General features: G+C 32.6%; 2 protein-coding genes across 2 annotated transcripts; one reads left to right on the forward strand and one right to left on the reverse strand.

The window, feature by feature from the left end:
* The first annotated feature begins 13,162 nt into the window (after positions 1-13,162).
* On the forward strand, positions 13,163-18,485 carry LOC114173221 (proline-rich receptor-like protein kinase PERK13). Its single transcript, XM_028057486.1, has 7 exons — positions 13,163-14,757; positions 15,093-15,497; positions 15,606-15,692; positions 16,378-16,525; positions 16,990-17,137; positions 17,272-17,433; positions 17,584-18,485. Exons 1-7 carry the CDS (start codon positions 13,686-13,688, stop codon positions 17,881-17,883), a joined length of 2,322 nt encoding a protein of 773 aa, XP_027913287.1. The 5' UTR covers positions 13,163-13,685; the 3' UTR covers positions 17,884-18,485.
* A 1,174-nt stretch (positions 18,486-19,659) lies between these two features.
* LOC114173030 lies at positions 19,660-20,543 on the reverse strand. Its single transcript, XM_028057224.1, has one exon. The coding sequence runs from the start codon at positions 20,309-20,311 to the stop codon at positions 19,868-19,870; it is 444 nt and encodes a 147-aa protein (XP_027913025.1). The 5' UTR covers positions 20,312-20,543; the 3' UTR covers positions 19,660-19,867.
* Between the last annotated feature and the right edge of the window lie 349 nt (positions 20,544-20,892).

Consider the following 20,892-nt stretch of genomic DNA (forward strand, 5'->3'; position numbering starts at 1 on the left):
GTTGAAATAATTGGATTATTTAAAAGTAAAGAATTTCAAATTTTACCCCAAAAGAAAATAAGAATTTGAAATTTTGTTTATTCTCAAATTTATATTTTAATTTTCGTATTTTGGGTTAACTTAAGTTTCTAACTGATTTCAATTGATTTAACTCAATTTGGCACGATTTTGATGTCTCAACTCAATTCGATTTGGCCAAACTTAACACAATTTCTTTCGGTCCTACCTAGGTCTAACTCAACTTGACTTGACAAAAAGACTACCCTAACTTGGATCTCAGTTAACTCAGCTCAACTATGTCCAAGATTGACTTAGCTTGACTTACGTCCAAGTTGACTCAGATCTATTAGAGTAGGCCGAATTCACTCAATAAAGCTCAAGGCAACTCGACTTAGGCCAACTTGATTCGAACTAGGTTGGGACAGGCTCTACTCGACCTAGACTAGCGTAGACTCAAATTGACTTGGTTTGATCATAATAGACTCAACCTAGTTTTGATCAGACTTGAGCCCAGTCCAACTTGGTTGAACATTATGACTTAGGTGAACATTGGCATGCCCTACTTTACTTGACATGGGCTTGGTTTGGATCTTATCGACTTGATCCCAAGCCAACTTGGCTCGACTTGATCCCAAGCCAACTTGGCTCGAGTTGATTAGCTAACTCAGGTCAACTTGACTTGATCAAGCTCGAGTTAACTTGACCAACTTGACTCAATCGTGCACGAACTGATTGGACTCGACTAGGCTCGAACCAACTTGACTTGACTAGGCTTGGGCCAACTCAACTCAATTTGGGTTCGGTTAATTTGGCTTGATCGTGCCTCAAGCCTGCTAAGCTTAACATAGGTCTAAACACACTTGACTCAACCTGGGTTCGATCAACTTGGCTTGAATTTTACCAACAAAGAGTTGACCTGATCTACCATTTTCATAACTTGAAAATAATATTGTTTAATGTTAATTGAATACATTTTTATAAATGTTGATATATATATGTGTGTGTGCGCGCGCGTGCGTGCGTGTGTGTGTGTGTGTGTGCGTACGTGTGTGTGTGTGTGCGTGCGTGTGTGTGTGTGTTAATTTTTGACAATTATTTGATATTTAAATAGTTTTTGGAATTTGATGGTAATTGAAATATTTTATCTAAACAAGAAAATTAAAATGAACTAAATTTGATTTTGAATTGCCTTATCCAAACAATACATTTGAATATCTTGGAATTTATAAAATTCTTTATTCAAACACAAGGTTAGGACCTCATATCGGCACACATGTCTACTTATACAAATTAAATTAAAACCGAGTGAACTTATTTTAATTCATTTTAACCTATATTTTATTATTCAAATGTTTAAATTTATCCTTGTACAATTAAAATGAATTGATTTGTCTCAACTTATCTTATTTAGGATAAGTTAATAGAGTCAAAGCCAATCAGTTTGATTAATATGGGTCAACTCATTACGGGTTAAGATAAGAATGAGTTAATTTTGATTTGATTTACTTTTTGGTAAGTCAAAAATTTTGTAGCTCAGCTTGGTCTCCACAAGGTTGTGAATCAACTCACTTAAATATGTTTTCTTGTCTCTGTTTATATTTTTATTTAAAATCAATGTAGGCCTATTTATAGCATTATAATCAACATGCACCAATTTGACAAAACGTTAAATTGAAGAGTAACTTTCAGTTATTCGATTTATTAGATTTTGAATTTTGATAAAACTCCTTTTTTAAGCAATTCATAAAAGAATAAATCATGCAAAAACCTATGAATATCTCAACGAACATGATAGTTAATATAGGATCTCACCACCCATCAATGCACGATGTTCTTCTTAAATTTATTGTTACTCTAGATAACGAGGATATTATAGATTGTGAACCGGATTGTGAACCATATTGGGTTATTAAATATTATAAATATAATAATGAAAAATCAAAGTGTATGGGCAAACATGTAAAATGAACATTTACACCATTCAAATATTATAGTTTCTAAAAAGATGAAGTTATCAACCTTTATAATTAAAAATAGTAAATAATTGTAATAAAAAAGTTATGTAAACAGTGATAAGAATTATTGTTAGTGGATGATGAATCAATTCACTTGTAATCACATTTAACTCATGGGTTAAACAAATCAAGTTTAATTTAACTCACATTAAAAAATAAAAAAAAATTAAACTTTTTTCAAATTACTTAAACATGAAAGATGAAAGTAAGGTTGACTTATATGTTTAAACTCATTTTAACGTCTATAAAGTGAATTAACTCATTTAAACATATCTTAATTTTCGATTGTTTTATATATTTAATACAATACATTTAGATTGGATTGATTCGATTAAACATCTATACTATTATATTTATATAGAGAAAATGTTACTTTTTCTGTGATCATATTTTAATTTGTTAATTTTATTCTTTAATAAATAAATAAAATTATTTATTTATTTAACAAAATAAATAATTGAATAATTTCTTTTATTTTAAATAAATTAATAATTGAATAATCGAGTATATGGATAAAAGAATATATATATATATATATATATATATATATATATAATTGAATATTGGTATATTTAATAAATTAGTTATTGTTAGATTATATGTTGGATTTTTTGCTCTTTAATTTAATTGTAAATTGACCATTTATTAACCGAGATGTAGTGATTGACTGAGGTACCTAATGTTTTAGTTCTCTTCTCTTGGTAAAGAAAGTGTAGGATGGAGAAATATTGATTTTTATATTACATTGAACAAGATGAGAAATATACCATAGTTTATTCCAGTACGAGAACTAAGCACCAAATAAACATTGTGTAGGAGTTTTTATCAATGCATGGTTTGTGAGCTAAAGAGAATATAGTATGAATTAGAGACTCATTCAACTTTTTTCTAGAAGTCAATCACCGAGGTAACGCGTTGATTAATCAAGTTCTTCAGATTCAAGCAAATAGAAAATGGTATTATTATACAGAATACACTATCTAAGATGTGCATACACGTGCTTAAACTTCATATTAATCAATAAAATGTTGTGGGAGAAACTTAATACTTCTTATATAAATAATGCTGACCCAATATTTTGTTGCGAATCATGGTGTCTTCACTATTTTGGTACTTCATCAACATCTTTAGACGTTCAACTTTCATTTGTTTTTTCGTAAGTAACTTTAATGTTTTAAATATTAACTTAAATAACACGGTTAAAAATAAACCGTAAATTTAACATAAAATTAGGTCGTAAGATTAGGTCGTAAGATGTTTATTTTTATATGTAAATTCGTCTTAAAGATTTTTAATATACTTATGTAAATTTATGTAAATATATATATATATATATATATATATATATATATATATTAAATATGATACTGTATATTAATGGATGATCCAACAATATTTCGATAGCAGGTGTCACAATATGTTCAACATATAATAAATCTCACTAGAATAAATTTTATATTGCTTTGATATCATAAGAAGTGAACTTTAAGTCTAATTTAAACTTTAGAATGAGAATACAGGTTGACCTGTCCGGTTTTGGTCCGTCTCACGTTTGACCTGCAAAAAACATGTCAGGTTACTTGTTTTGCATAAGAAATACAAACTATTTTCTCTAGTCCGTCTCATATAATATTTGACCCGCAAGCTTGCAAGCCAACTCGCACAGATATTATTTATTTGTAATTTCCTGTCCAGTTATAACATGTAAAGTATTAAGGTATAAAATTTTAACATCCTTATTTTTATTTAATTAAATTAATATAAATACTCGATCAATTCCACACTTTTTCCTACAAATTACAAATTATGCAATAAATCTAACGGCTAAAATATTAAATATTCAATCTCTCTTACACTTTTTTTTTTAAAGATATGCAGATGAACTCATATGTTTCATTCTATATTGTTATCTTATTCGGTTTTATAAAATTGAGTTATAAACTATGATTACTTATGTAATGTAAATTTACCTTATATGGTAAATACATCTTCAACAAACATAAATATGAATGCAAATGGAAACTAAAAAGTATGTAGATTTTGTGAACTTCATTGAGAAAAGTGAATGAGACCTAAAATCAGGCAACAAAACATAATTAATGGATAACAGATAAATATCCTTCCACTATATATCTTTGTTGGTCTCAAGAAAACAATTCTTTTTTCTTTCTTTTCATGTGTAAACAATACTTGCATAAAAAGATTCTTGTGGTTTTGTTTATGTGAAACGGATAAAATAATTCACTTTGCTTGTTAGCCAAGCACTACGCTGAAATAATATTAAACTAATTTAATCGTGGATGGTCGTTGCCCAAGTTTGACTCGTATGTTTCCATATTTAGCACCCTTAGGCTCACATTGACTTTCAAATTTATGAGAGGTGGATAAGCTTTACTTCTAGAATTAAAGGTGTTCGATAAATTGACCCAAAGAAGTAGATAACGTTTTACTTGGTCATAAAAAAATTCATTAGTATTGCAATAATAGTTTGAAAAGTTGTTGGACTTTACTGCTATTTGATATATTGTAATAATAGTTTGAAAGTAACACAAAATAACATTTTTTTAGTTTTTGTGTGCTATAAAAAAAATTTCTTTGTTGGTATTTTTTTACTTTGTCTTTTACTCCTTACTAATTCACTCTTAATTTGAAAGAACTTTTCTGTTTTTTTTTTTTTTTCAAAAAGTAACAATAAAAAGTTAGAGGACTGGTATGAGAACAAATGAAATAGATAAAAGTAGAATACTTAAAATGATGTGTTGAAAACATTTTAATATTTATGATTAGATTGCTGTTGAAAATTGTTAATTGTTTTGATGTGATATTTTTATTCACACCTTTCACTATCATTTCAGTCTAGAAAACAACACTGATTTATTAAAAAAAAAGTCCATTTTTTATAAATAAAAAGTTATATAAACAATAATATTTAAAGATAATAATATTTTAATTCATTTTTTTATTTTTTTAATTTATTATTTTTATTATTTTTGAATTCTCTATTTTTTTTATGTAATGTAATAATTTAAAAGTGATAAGAGTGATGAATTAAAAATTAATTAATTAATTAATTAAAATATTATCATCTAATATTTAAAGATCAAACTGATTATTTAACTATTTGCTTAAAGTTAAATAATTGACTATATGGTTGAACAAAAATTTGTTAAAGTAATAGTAACAATAATAAGAACATAAAATAACGTTAGAGAAATAATATCTAAATACTAAAAACTAAATATTGTTAAAATCAAATCTGTCTAATACTCTTAACCACAAAGTTTTAGAAAATTCTGCAAGATAACTCAAGTACAGATCCAAGAAGAATTGATGGTTGATTCTACCATGATGGATCTTGCTTGATTCAAGGAGCATCAAGTCAGAGAAATAATTAAAGAACATAACTCAAGTAATAGTAACAATAATTAAAGAATATAAAATAACGTTAGAGAAATAATATCTAAATACTAAAAACTAAATATTGTTAAAATCAAATCTGTCTAATACTCTTAACCACAAAGTTTCAGAAGATTCTGCAAGATAACTCAAGTACAAATCCAAGAAGAATTGATGGTTGATTCTACCATGATGGATCTTGCTTGATTCAAGGAGCATCAAGTCAAATCTGCACAGCTTAGGTGTATTCGTTTCTTGTTTTGTTTTCTGTATTTTCTGATTACAGTTGCTTCAGTGTTTGAAGTGTGGACCTAGGTGCAATTGTGTGGATGCATTGCTCCTAGGGGGAGTTCTTGATTGTTGAATCAAGTTCTTGGGTTTTGGGGGTTAGAATTACATAGGTGTGCTTGTAATTCTTGGAACCTTTCTGTTTAGTGGAATCCTCCTAAGTGTGTTACTTAGGAGAAGACTGGATGTAGATTCTTTTTGAATCGAACCAGTATAAATTGTGTGTCTTGCTTCTTTCTTCTCTCTCATAATCTTTCTTGATTGATTTAAACAGTCCATTAACCCAGAACTGCGAAATTGATTAATTTAGTTTTAAAACCTAAAGATTTATTCAAGATTCATCTCAAACCATATAAAAGCTTGTTAATCAATTCAGATCCCTTTGTGGTTAAGAGTATTAGACAAATCTGTTTTTAACAATTGGCACCAGAGCTGGTTAATCGCACGCTAATCGATTAGAAAGATCCTATTATGTCTAATACATCTCAAACCTTTGCTGAAGGGGCATCCATTAACAAGCCCCCTCTGTTTGCTGGGGAAAACTATCCCTTCTGGAAAATTCGAATGAAAATCTTTCTTGAATCAGTAAACAAAGGGGTATGGGATGCAGTGGTAAATGGACCTTTTAAACCAATTAAAATAGTGGATGGAGAGACTTTTCCTAAAGAATTCTCACAATGGACCCCTGATGAGAATAAGAGGGCACACAATGATGTTAGAGCCAAAAATATTATATCTTCTGCACTAACTTTGGATGAATTTTACAGGGTATCTGTGTGTGAATCAGCCAAAGAAATGTGGGATGTCTTGGAAGTAACCCATGAGGGCACGAATGAAGTCAAAAGGGCAAGGAAGAATACTCTCATTCAAGAGTATGAGATGTTCAGAATGAAGGCTGGAGAAAGCATTTGTGATGTGCAGAAAAGATTTACACATATAGTAAATCACCTCCTAGCTCTTGGCAAGACCTTTGACAAAGAGGAACTCAATATCAAAATTTTGAAGAGCTTAAATAGGACATGGCAACCCAAAGTGACAACAATTTCTGAATCTAGAGATCTCACTAGCATGAGCATAGCCACTCTCTTTGGAAAATTGAGGGAACATGAATTAGAGCTTGGAAGACTCAAGGAAGAAGAGGATGGAGAAAAGAGGCACACAATAGCCTAGAGTGCTGTAAAATCTGCAGAAAAACTGAAGAAAGCAGAATCTACAAATGACTCTAATGATGATTATAACTTTGACAGTGAAGCTTTGAGACTAATGGTAAAGGGGTTCTCAAAATTTCTAAAGTACAAGAACAAATATAACAGTAATTCTGCAGAAATTAAAAGATCTTCTAGGAAACAAGAAAAACATGTTCCAACCTGCTATAGGTGTGGAAAAATGGGACACATCAAACCTGAATGCCCTGCCCTCAAGCTGAAGCAAAAACTAGAAGAGAAAGGTGAGGCAGACAAGCACAAGAAGAAAAGGGAAGCTTACAACAGTGACTCCAGCTCATCCAGTGAATCTGATGGAAGCATTGAGGAAGAGACCAACCTCTGTCTTATGGCTGGAACAAGCTCTTCTAAGAGCAGTGTGAGTAGTTTCAACTCTAATGATGATGAAAATAACTACTATGAATTACTTGATGCTTTTAATGAATTGCATAAGGAAGCCACAAAATTGCAAAAGTCAAATAATAAGCGTAGAGGAGAAATTAAATGGCTTGAAGGTAGAGTAAAGCAACTAGAAGAGGAAAATGAAAATCTGATAACAAGTCTTGAAAAACTAGAGAAATCTAAGAAACACTCTAGGTCCAAAGATGACACAAGCTCTCCCCAATGTGAAAAATGCCCAGGACAACTAGAAAAGATAGATTACCTAATGAAAACTCTCTCAAAATTCACTTTGGGAAGATCAAACCTTGATGCAGTGTTAGGATCTCAAAGGAGTGTGCTTAATAAAGAGGGAATAGGTTACAGTGGCAAATATAATCCATTAGGCACCAGAAGTTTTCTAGATATGAGTAAACCAACATCTGTCATTTGCTCCTACTGTTCTGAACTTGGTCATGCATCAAATTCCTGCTATTTTAAAAATTGTGGGGTTCCTAAAGGAGAGTACAAATGGGTACCTAAAGGAACACCTCAAACCACTAACATGAAAGGACCCAAGTTTAATTGGGTACCTGCATCTTCTCTTTAATCTTTGTTTCAGGTGTGTCTTGATGCAAGGAAAACAATGTAGCTTTTATATAATGGATGCTCAAGACACATGAAAGGAGATGTGAAGAACTTCTGCAGGATATCTTACAAAGCCAATTATTGGTCATGTTATAAGAGGTGATAATAACAAAGGTCAAATCTTAGGCATTGCCAAGGTGAAAAGTTCCTTTCTATTTGCTCTATACTTTCATAAATTTTTGCACTACTGATTTAAACTGATATTGCAATACTTAATTGCTGATTTGATTTATGGCTGTCTGCACTCTGATGTTAACCTGTGCTACTGATTTCACCTGCTGCGTTATTAGTATTGTCATACTTTGTATGCCTACTGTGTTCAAACTGTGTAGCTGCTTGCCTAACCTTGACCTTAATCCATTATCGTGTTTTGTCTGAAGCTTAGTCTGTGTTAAGTTCTGCATCACATAGTTGCTACTTAATTTCTCAAAAGGAGCCCGCTAATCCATTATGCGAAATTGTTATGCATTCTGGTTGTTATCCTGGTTGTTATGCATTATCTACTGCTGCATCTTTTACTTTGTTGTGCTATTTAGTTGTTTTTTTTCTGTCCCATCTTGAATATGTCTTTTTGCTAATGTCCAAAAAGGGGGAGAATTTGATATATTGATGGTTTATTGGTAGGGGGAGTATGTAATGAAAATGATATATGTTATATGCCTATGCTGTTGTTTGCTTTGTGTGCTTGTACTGCTGTTGTGTTTGCTTAATGTGCTGCAGGCAGGCTTATCACAGTCCATGTTTTGGACATCATCAAAAAGGGGGAGATTGTTGAAAGGGGGAGCCTTTCATCCATAAATGAAGAACAATTTTGATGATATCTACTGATCTAGGATAAAACATAGCTTGGTCCAGTTAGGATATGCATTAGACAATTAGCTTCTCTTTATCAAATGTATTTCAGGCCTGCTGTGTAATTATGCATATGATTAGTTTTTTAACTAATGGATTAGCTGTGAGTATGGTACAAAGTAAGTGAAAGTATACTCACGATAATCGATTAGGTAAATTGCTAATCGAATTAGTGACAACAAAAACCTTTGTATAAAAGCTGTTTTGGAATCTGTTTTGGGTCTGGAAAAATTAGAAAGATCACGCAGTCTTCATCTGAGATAGAGCCATCTGAGAGACACAAAGTTTCAGAAGATTCTGCAAGATAACTCAAGTACAGATCCAAGAAGAATTGATGGTTGATTCTACCATGATGGGTCTTGCTTGATTCAAGGAGCATCAAGTCAAATCTGCACAGCTTAGGTGTATTCGTTTCTTGTTTTGTTTTCTGTATTTTCTGATTACAGTTGCTTCAGTGTTTGAAGTGTGGACCTAGGTGCAATTATGTGGATGCATTGCTCCTAGGGGGAGTTCTTGATTGTTGAATCAAGTTCTTGGGTTTTGGGGGTTAGAATTACATAGGTGTGCTTGTAATTCTTGGAACCTTTCTGTTTAGTGGAATCCTCCTAAGTGTGTTACTTAGGAGAAGACTGGATGTAGATTCTTTTTGAATCGAACCAGTATAAATTATGTGTCTTGCTTCTTTCTTCTCCCTCATAATCTTTCTTGATTGATTTGAACAGTCCATTAACCCAGAACTGCGAAATTGATTAATTGAGCTTTAAAACCTAAAGATTTATTCAAGATTCATCTTAAACCATATAAAAGCTTGTTAATCAATTCAGATCCCTTTGTGGTTAAGAGTATTAGACATATCTGTTTTTAACAAATATTATTTTAACATTCAAAGCATACATAAAAGTGAAGTCAAATAAACTATAATATTTAGGTCTAAGCTTCAATAATAGAATAAAAAACACTTTTAACAATAAAAAGTTTAAATTTAGAATAGAATATAAAATAGAATCAAATATACTTTGGATATCGTTTAAATGAAAAATAAAAATAATATTGTTTCTAGATTAATATATTTTTCACTGACCCAAATCCTATCTTATGTGTTGAATAAAACAGTTTACACTAAATTTTACTATTAACTTATTTCTATAATAAAAACGCCAAAACATGAACTACTTAACTTTAAAATCAATTCCAACTAAGACCAATTTACGAATTAAATTGTATTCAAAATTAACTTTATCAATACCCAACTATACACACTAAAGTGTATTTGGTTATGCATTAACTACACTCTTGTTTAACAAATGTGCACAATAAAGGTCTAAAAATACCAAAAGTTGTTTCATGATATATTAAAATTCTTGCTATTAACACTTTTTTCTCTTTTATATATATATATATATATATATATATATATATATATATATATATATATATATATATATATATATATATATATATACCAACCCACTCTCTTGTTCATATTATTATTTAAAAAATTTGAACATAAAAACAATTAATGCAAGAGATACTATGAATTGAAATATATTAAAAAAAAATTATGTATTTGGTCCCTATTATTGTAGAAATATATCGATTTGGTCTTTCTATTTTTTTATTTCAATTTGGTTCCTATTTTAGGATATTCAATGCAATCAATTTCTTTTCGTGGTGCAGTAACAACGTTAAAGGGGTGTCCCACATACTAGTTCCTGAATTTTTTTTATTTTTTTTAATATTTTAAAAAAATTACAAATTTGCCATGTGTCAAACTGATGTCCTACCACATGGCAATGACAATGTGATGTGACAGTAACAATGTCACGTGTCACTATTATGCCATGTGTCATTTCCTCATTCTCAATTTGGTCTATGTTTTTTAATTTTTGTCTCAATATAATCTAAATTTTTGTAAAAATTGAATAATTTTGTTCCTCTTCAAATTGAAAACAAATTTAATTTCTGTATAATGTATACAAATATTTATATCAAAATTGATATTTCAAGTAAATATTTTTAACAAGATTAAATTTATTTAAATTAATATTTTACATTAAATTTTATTTAAAGTTGTTAATAGAAAAAAAATTACAATTTATATTGATATTTTTTTGCATCATACTTTAATATTGTTTTTTTATTTGAATTTATATTTCAAATAATTATATATGTTTAAAATGTGTAAAGTACAATAATTTCTATACAAATGTTTGAGTGGTGTAAAAATAAAAGTTATATAAATTTTAAAAATAATTTTAACTAGTTTATGTAACAATCGAAAACAAATAAATTTAAAATTTGAAAACAATTTTAAGTAAAATTGAGTGTGAAACACATTTAAATAAACTTAGTTTTGTTAAAAATATATAATAAAAATATCAATTTGAATAAAAATATCAAATTTAATAAAAAAATTTGTATAACATTTATATAAAAAATATTTTTTTTTCAATTTGGAGAGAGACGAAATTACAATATTTTTACAAAAATTGGGACTAATTGAGACAAAAATTAAAATACATAAATCAAATTGAAAATGAGTAAATGACACCTGACATAATAGTAACAAGTGATATTAGGGTATCACTACCACATCACTGTCATTATCATATGGCCTGATGTTAACTTGACACGTAACAAATTTTTAATTTTTTTTAAATAAAAAAAATTAGAAAAAAATAAAAAAAATTCAAAAAATCCATAAAACTGAGCGTGACACACTTTAACACTGTTATTATATTACATATCAAATTTTCAAAAACAAAAACTAAATTGAAATAAAAATAAATAAAATGACCAAATCAATATTTTATTATAAAAGTAAAGAACAAAAACATGACTTAAAAAAGAAAAAACCAGCAGTCAATTTTAGTTAAGACCGATGAATACGACCGTAAATACTCTTAGTAATGAATTGTATGGATAATTTTAATACTTGTTAACTTGTTCCTATATTTGCAAGATATGCTTATCAAAATGTGGATAGGTCATGGATCAAAGTAACTACTTTTAAATTTTTTTAAGACTTTTACTTCTTGAACCTCTACAATTTCTGTGTGCACAAGCAAACCCTCCTAAAAATGATACTTTACCTTCTCAAAAAAGTGGCTTCCAGAATATATGTTTTAAAATAATTAAATAAATTTTCTTAATCAAAATAATATCTCTAATCATATATAAAGACAATACATCTCTTTGATGTTCACTTTTATTTTTTCAACTTTACATTGTTAATTGTTATTTTTTAAATTGAAATAGATATTTATAATAAAAAAATTATTTTGAATTTTATCATTTTAGTAATTATTTTTTAATTCAAAAAATATTCATTATAAAATAATTATTTATTCTTTTATTATTTTAATAATTATTTTGTCAAATTCAAATAATTGTTCATAATAGAAATTTTATTTACACAATATTACTTATAATATTTTATTTTACGATAACTAAAATTTATTTTATCCAAACTATATCTATAAGTTATAATTATATATTTATAAATATACACATCTTTTATTTTTTTCAATTTATACATTTACTTTCAAAATTTAAATAATTTGCAAATATTAGAAAAAAACATACATGTGTGATAGGTATGTATTTACGCTAGTTTTTATAGCAGAATTTTTAGAATAGAAATTTCAGAAAATATGATATGCATTACGAAATAGGTTTTTCGAAACACGCTCTCCAAATGAGTTTTCCTCTACATAAAATATATTACGGAAAGAGTTTTTCGGAATGTGTATTTTTTCTGCATTTTCTCTTTTCCTCCTTTACTTTTCTCCTTTTCTTCTTCCTGTGTAGCGATGGTGATGGCGGAAGCAACGGTGACAAGTACGGTGGTGCAATGAAGGTGTTTGAGTTTTTTTTTTTCATTATTACACAAGCGCAGTTAATAATTATGGGGTGTAGGAAAGAATAACCTCTTGTTTAAGCCCAATCCAATAGGAGGAGCCCATAATGAAATGGGAGGTTAAGTAAGCAATGGGGTTTCTCAAGTTACAATATAGGGAAAAAAATGAGTAAGAGTGTTGAATTCTAATATCGTCGTATGAAGATGGTACTTTGAAAACACAAAGCATACTCCTCAAGTATAACATAATTTATTTTCTATGCTCATGACATGAGTTTTTCTTACTGCCTATTGCTCTAAACAATACACTTAAATATGATAATAGTTAATATTAAACAGAAATTTTTCAAATATTTTGTTGAATATTATGTAATAAAATTCTATTTTTGTTATTATGTGTATGTGATAAAATATTAATAAAAACGTTTCTTTATATTTTTGAAAATGCTATCCTACTAACATTGAAGGTGGTAATAATAAATAAATAATATATAACTGAATATCAAGTTTCCAAAATCCTTGAAGTGTCCGGTGAAACAGTAGGTAACCCGAGATTGGAGGAGGCAAGCATGACAACACAAAAACCAACATGAATCTTTGCAAACATGAAATGAAACTAACTACCTAAATTAATGCTAAGGAAGAATGCACGTTCATGACTCATGAATGTTTTGCATTTGCATGTTGCAGTCGTCACCGATTCTCCAAATTCATCTTTTTTTCTCTTCCATTTCAGAAGCGCACCACACAGAGAGCTTTCTGAACGCGTCGTGGCTATCGTGCGGCCAATTCCGTTTCCCAGTTTCTAGGATTCGCTGGCGAAGAAGACTTCATCACCCCAATTCGATTAAATGCCATTTTCTAAACAACAAGAACCCATGTTGTTGTTTTTGCTGCTCTTTCTGCTTTGAACGTCTCAAATGCAACCTCTGAAACTTTTTCGAGTTATAATCTCATTGGTCCCATCGGCATTCCCACCTTTTGTTTTTTTGAATTTTCTTGCCATTTCTGAGTATCATCAACTTCAGATTTAATAGAGAATCAGAAATGGCTAACGAATCCTCTTCAAATGGGACGCCTATGTCGGATTCTGTTACGGCTTCAGCTCCGTCACAGTCCTCGTCGCAGCAGTCATCGGACGACGCAGAGTCTCCGCCACCCTCGGAACCGCCGCCGCTACAGTCTTCACCGTCATCGCCTTTACCATCGCCGTCGATATCACCACCACCACCACCCCCAGAAATGTCTTCTCCTCCACCTACCGTATCTCCGCCGGAATATTCTCCTCCGCCGGCACCGGAGAATTCCCCTCCCCCATCAACTCCGGTTGATTCATCGCCACCACCAACTCCTTCTACTTCTCCACCACCAACCGCTTCTACTTCTCCACCACCAACCCCTTCTACTTCTCCACCCCCTTCTACTTCTCCACCCCCGTCTACTTCTCCACCACCAACCTCTTCTACTTCTCCACCACCTACCCCTTCTCCGTCGCCACCTCCGCCTGATCAATCTTCTCCCCCGCCAACACGTTCTCCGCCTCCTCCGTCACCAAGACGTTCAGCTCCACCACCATCTCTCACACCGCCGCCACGTTCCCAACCGTCACCATCACCGCCACCATCACCATCACCGCCACCTCCACAACCGTCAAAATCACCGCCACCTCCACCCCCACAAAATTCACCTTCATCACCGCAACCTTACGTTGCTCCTCCACAGTTCCTTTCGCCTCCAACTCCAACCGCAACTCCACCTTCATCGGCTTTTCGTATTACCTTGGGTAGGGCGGATCTGCAGACACCTGCAGCGTCAGCTCCCCCTTCACAACTGCGACCATCACCACCAGAATTACCACCGCGAATATTACCAACATTACCTCCGATTTTCCATTTGTCTGCTCCCCCGAAGAGCAGCCTTACGCCGCCGCCGGCGGTGACTCCAAGCCCCTCCGGCAATAATACTACAGGACAAATTGTTGGTCTTACTCTAGCCGGGGTTTTCGTCATCGCCTTTATTGTTCTGGTTATTTTCTTTTTATTAAGGAATAAGCGAGAGAACAACCATGTCGTGCCCTCCCCTGGAACATCTAATTTAAGAGGAGCAGGTACATCAGGAGGTAAAGCATATATTTTCTGCAATCATCTTCGTTGTTATTGGTGTTCTAACCAGTTCCCTTCTGCACAACCAAAATCGAAAGATGAACATCAAAACTAATAACAAGAAAAGTTCTTGTCTTTTACAATTACCACTTCAAAACTGATATGTTTTACAATTTATAGCAGTTCTTTTGGTTTCAAATTTTTATTTTTTAACTGCATATGTATATATACTAATTTTAACTTTTTCTTGGAGAAACTCATTCCATTCTTCTTTATTTCTTCTTTCTTAGGGAGAAGAACCCAAAATACCTGTTGTTATCGTGTCTGATGATTTTGGTGTGATAAAGTGCAGATGTGCTTTACTATGTAGAGGAGCCTGGTTTTGGGAGTGGAGCACAACAAGGTGGCATGCATATAAGAACTCCTTCAGATCCTGCGTTTAGCGGTGGCCAGTTAGTTTTTACCTACGAAAAGATTGCGGAGATCACTAACGGGTTTTCCCGCGAAAACATAATAGGGGAGGGGGGATTTGGGTATGTTTACAAGGCTTCCATGCCTGATGGTAGAGTGGGGGCACTTAAGACGTTGAAGGCTGGTAGTGGCCAAGGAGAAAGGGAGTTCAGGGCTGAGGTTGACACTATCAGCAGAATCCATCATCGACATTTGGTTTCACTTATTGGTTATTGCATAGCAGAACAGCAAAGAGCGCTTATCTATGAGTTCGTTCCTAATGGGAATCTCAATCAGCACTTGCAGGGTAACGTGAGTTTCTGTTTTGTTTTTTTTGTTTGTTTTAAGAAATGAATTTCTTGTTTTTCTTTGTTTATGAAGTGATTCTCATGTCATCATTGGTCGTTTGTCACAGGAACTGAATTTCCAGTTTTGGATTGGTCCAAGAGGATGAAGATAGCAATTGGTGCTGCAAGGGGCCTGACATATCTTCATGATGGATGTAAGTTTATCTTGCATTTCTGCTATGAGATTATCTTTTCTAACATGCAATACATTAAAGCAATTGATGGAAGCCATTTTCTCTAGAACATGGTGCCATTTTACTTGAACAATTGATAGGGAAATGACTTTTGCATACTGTGTACAGAAAAACCTAGAACAGTTTTAAGTGGGTCCAATGCAACTTAGATTCTAATGTGCATGGCGTTCAAAAAGTTGTGCAAAGGGCATAACTAAATTGGATATGCATGTTATCCTTGTCAATTCAGTCAAGATTTTCTTTTGGCCCAAGAAGCTCCTTTTCTACCCTTTTCTCAACGAAACTCTGGGGCTGACAATTTATTAATTTTTACATTGTTACCCTCATTGTGTATTCTGTTTGACGAAATTTACTTAAACGGTAGAAAAGAATTGGAGAAAAGTTTTCTATGGCAGAGAACTGGCTGAAAGCTCAGGAGATCTTAAAATATGATTTGATTTTAAATCTGTACCCTACATTATGAAGTTCATACGAAACTTAAAGAATTTCCTGTATTTTTTGAGTCTTGTGGGTTCATTAATCAAAAGATAAGAGGGATATTGACCGTGCTAGATTTTTGTGTACGTTTCTTCAAGCACAATTAACACTAAGTGACAACTAATCTTGTATAGTTTTGAAGAAAACTAAAGTATTTTATTTTTCCTAGGCAACCCAAAGATTATTCACAGAGATATTAAATCGGCAAACATTCTTTTGGATAATGCTTACGAGGCACAGGTTGCAGACTTTGGACTTGCAAAGCTAACAGATGATACTAATACTCATGTATCAACTAGGGTGATGGGGACCTTTGGGTAGGTTTTCTCTGTCTAAAACATAAAGAAGTACATTCTAATATATGGACATTCATGAAGGTTGTCACTTGCTGTCAAAGTTGAAGCAACCTCTTTGGTTGTATTCAGAAAATACACAGAATTATTGTTGTTTATCACTGTTATTTTGAAAGCCAAGTAGACATATCTATTTGAACTGGCCTTTTTAGGAGGTTTGAGTATACAGTGGAAGGATAATGATATTTTGATTCACTTTTTTTTACTCAGTTTTAACCCACCATTCCTATCATCTTTAGATCATCACATCACACCACTAAAAAAATCAAAATAGATAATTGAAAAGTGATTGGAGTAGTGGGTTAAAAGTGAGTCAAAAAATATGGATCAAAATATCATTATCCATAATGGAAACAATATCAGAGAAAACCTTCAATAGTGCCAAATGCTGAACTGACACTCTAACTCATGCTAGCTTCAATTTGCAGGTACATGGCTCCAGAGTATGCAACAAGTGGAAAATTAACGGATAGATCAGATGTTTTCTCTTTTGGAGTTGTCCTCCTTGAGCTTATAAGTGGAAGGAAACCTGTTGATCCAACGCAGCCCTTGGGAGAGGAGAGTTTGGTTGAGTGGGTACGTCTTAACAGTATTCTTAGTTTATGAAATGAAATACACTCAAGTTTGAATTTGGTTAAATCAATCTTTTTTCACATGATCAATCGCATTAAAAAACGTTCACCTCAAATGATGTTTTCCTCTCTCCACAGGCTCGTCCACTTCTCCTTCGTACACTTGAGACAGGAGAATTTGGTGAACTAGTAGACCCTAAGCTTCAACAACAATACATTGAAAAAGAAATGTTGAAAATGACTGAGGCAGCAGCAGCATGTGTTCGCCATTCTGCTCAAAAGCGACCTCGTATGGTTCAGGTGATAACAATACTAGACAATTTGAACTTGTTTTGTGTTCATCAAAAACCTCCATCTACTTATTTCTCAAAATAATTTTGGCACAGTTATTTGCCTTTGTATCATTTCTATCTTAACTTGTTCAAATCATTGTCCATTGGTTTTTATCAGGTGCTAAGATCCTTAGACAACGGTGATCAACTATATGATCTTTCAAATGGGGTGAAATATGGTCAGAGCACTGTTTATCATTCTGGTCAGTATAATGAAGACATTGCAAGATTCAGAAAGATGGTTAATGGAAGCTTTGATGATTCCGATTTTGATAATCTCAGCTCGGAATTCCGTTCAACTGCTTCAAAAGAAATGGTTGAACACAACTCTGCAAGGATGTCACCTAGTGCATCAAATAGTGATTCAGAATTTAAAGATCTCCACCACCAAAGGAGCCATACCCAGAACATGTCTTAAGGGACCACATACTATGAGCATAGGCATAGTGGAGTTCAGAGGCTGCTGGTTTTAATCAAACTAATTTTGCCAAACTTCTTCTCTTGAAACCAAAAATAATTTCACAAAATCCCTCTTCGTTATGCCGGCATCATCTTCCAGAGGAATCAGGCAAATTTTTCGCTTACAAAGATGGGAATCATGACCTTCCAAACTTCCCAATCCTTACCACCTTGAAAGTTGGGAAGAATATAGAGATTGTATTCGTTTGCCTTGTGCCAACCAAAAACATTCTTTCTTTTGTACATCGTCAGTTTTGTTGTTTTCTTTCTCCCATTCTTTTTTTTCCTATAGCGAGGGAGATTGAAAGCTTGTAAAGTATAAGTTTGTGGAGTTTACTTTTTAATATCTATTGTTGTAGATATCTATTAGGAAGAATGAGTTTCTCACTGCATTTATGTTTTACGGCAGTGACCAGTGAACTGTTGTGAGTTGTGAATATGGAGCAATTCTGAGAGATAGTTCAAGTCAAGGTGTACCTACCATTCATGCTTGTAGTCCATTTTTTTTTCTCTCGAAGTTGTGAATTTGTAGAAAGCAAATGATGTTTCAATGTTACAGAACGATGACTTTAGCTGCTTCATATGCATACAAGTCCTGTAATTCTTTCTTGTAACGAAAATTTTCATGTGGGGGGTAGAAACATTGTAAAGTGTGATTACTACTTGTTTCCTGCGCCATCCATGAGCTGAACTTCAAGGAATTAGATACTAAGCTAAGTAAAGAAGCAAATGAATTTTGTCTGTAATGACTTTGTTTCAAATGTTTGAAATGGTCGGGAAATGATTTACATTATGGTCGGTTTAACAAGAGGAAAGTTTTCTTTCCTTTGTGAAAATATGAATTCAAGAAAACCATTCCCTTTTAGAAAAAAGTCTAGTTTATCCTAAAACCTCAACAGAAGAAAACCATTCTTTTTAGAAGAAAATTAGTGTAAAATGTAACATGTTAAAACTTTTCTTTCGACAGTAAAGAAATCAGAAAAACGAGAGATTACTTCATTTAAGGTTCAGACCAATGATAGAGAAATCAAACCTTATTCCATATACATGTACATATAATAGGGAATAAAACGGAGGAGAAATGTAAAACTTATTTGTCTGTTTCAAAAAAAAAATCTAAATTTTGGTGATCATAACAAATTTAGTGTTTCAAATTGTAAAAATCTGTTTGTCTGACTAAGCTTTGATAATTTTATTAGGTTTGGCAGATTCAAGAGAGTCAGATGTTGTAGAGCCTTGAAAATTTCTCCACCTGAAAGGCCTATTACATCAACAAAGTTCTTGAAAGGTTTAGGATGAAAGATTGTTCAATTGTGGTGTCCATTGATAAGTCTAATTTATATCAATGTGCTAACAATGAATTTGAATGAAAACAAATAAAGAACATTTCATATGTTTTCCTTGTAGGAAACTTTATGAATAATCAGTTTTATAGAAGACCAGACATTACTTTTGTGGTTGAAATGTAACAAATCAATCTATGAATGGAACACTAGAAAACTACAAAGAAAGTGTTAAGATACCTTCAAGGAACCAAAGATGAAAAGCTTCTGTATCATAATAGTTTGAAGGTTATTAGTTACTTCAACTCAGATTTCTCTAGTTGTGTATTGACTCTCGTAAGTAGGCATTTGGATGAAAACATTAAAAACCATCATTATTTTTTATCCAATCAATCCATCATTAAATTGAGTCATTTCTATTTTTACACTCTTTTTACTTACACAAATCCATATTGCAGAGAGAACACAAGATTTTGTTTTCAATATCAAAACAAGGGCATAAAAAGAGTTGAGAAGATAATTATACATTTCATATTGCAGTTGCAGATCTAATAAGAGACTGAAGAACATAGAAGATAAATAGAAACACAATGGTATAGAGAAGAAACAGTTCCCAGCAAGAAGATGGGTTTGTCTACATAATACTTGAGATAATTCCCTTCATGGACCTGGTCTTATTTTTCCTTGGTGACCAAGCTTCATTTCAAAGCTTTTCATGTCACCATGAGGATGTGGCTTCATTCCTCTGCCTGCTCCATGTCCATTAGGCTTGGAAGCTGCAATTCTCTTGTCAAACCCGAATTCAATGTCCACTTCTTTTTGACGGAAGTTGGTGTGGTTCTGCTGCTGCTGATGCTGCTTTTGAGGTTTAGCATGTTTCTGGCTGTGGCTGTGGCTGTGGCTGCGGCGGTTGCAAAGCCTTCCAAGGCAGCAAGCAACTGCAGAAATGACTACTATTATAGCCAAAACAACAAACACTGACCCAAAAGATCCGTTTGAATGGTGGGGTGGTGACTGGTATGTGACACTGGTAGGGTAGACCTGAACAGGTTGCTGTTGCTGCTGCATCAGTGGCTGTGTCTGTGGCTGAACTTGCAAGGACATCTTCAATGAGAGAATTGAGAAGGAAGAGAATAGTTGTGTTGATGATTGAGGGGTGTGAGAATTTTGGGGGGTAGCTAGATTTGGTATTAAAGCTGCAGCTCTTGTTCTTTGAGTGAAGACCAAGGTAGAGTAGTGTTAACTAACCAAGCACACAAGAGGATTAGGTGTGAGAAGTGGTTATGTAAATAGCCTCTGCATTAAGTAGGAATTTTTAATTTGAAAAAGGTGGAGAGGGGAACTTTCTTTAATAAAGAGGGCAACTAAAGATATTCTTTGTGCTCTTTAAACTTATTGGCTCCTATGATTGCTTTGTAAGGAGAGAAAGCAAGATCTTGCAGCATAAGGACACACTACACTCTCAAGGCCCCATGAAACTGCAGCTTTTGTTTACTGGGGCGCTCCCACTCTTAATCATTGAATCACACACTCTATGACTCTATGTAGCCAATACATGCCAAATACTCATCAATCATGATATTTTGTTGTTAAGTGTGCATTACTTTGATGATGAAAGACATTATCTAAAGCGAATTTGTTTTTTTTATGATGTTTTTCTGCTGTCTTCGAAATATACTAGTTTT

Source organism: Vigna unguiculata, chromosome 2 (genome assembly GCF_004118075.2).
Source record: "Vigna unguiculata cultivar IT97K-499-35 chromosome 2, ASM411807v1, whole genome shotgun sequence".
NCBI classification, from domain to species: domain Eukaryota; kingdom Viridiplantae; phylum Streptophyta; class Magnoliopsida; order Fabales; family Fabaceae; genus Vigna; species Vigna unguiculata.

Bases quoted from the DNA above. Each gene is read 5' to 3' on its own strand.
- LOC114173221 (XM_028057486.1), top strand. From the start codon at position 13,686: ATGGCTAACGAATCCTCTTCAAATGGGACGCCTATGTCGGATTCTGTT. The intron at 17,138-17,271 runs GTACGTCTTAAC...CTCTCTCCACAG, and splicing joins AGGAGAGTTTGGTTGAGTGG to GCTCGTCCACTTCTCCTTCG. The intron at 17,434-17,583 runs GTGATAACAATA...GGTTTTTATCAG, and splicing joins AGCGACCTCGTATGGTTCAG to GTGCTAAGATCCTTAGACAA.
- LOC114173030 (XM_028057224.1), bottom strand. From the start codon at position 20,311: ATGTCCTTGCAAGTTCAGCCACAGACACAGCCACTGATGCAGCAGCAA.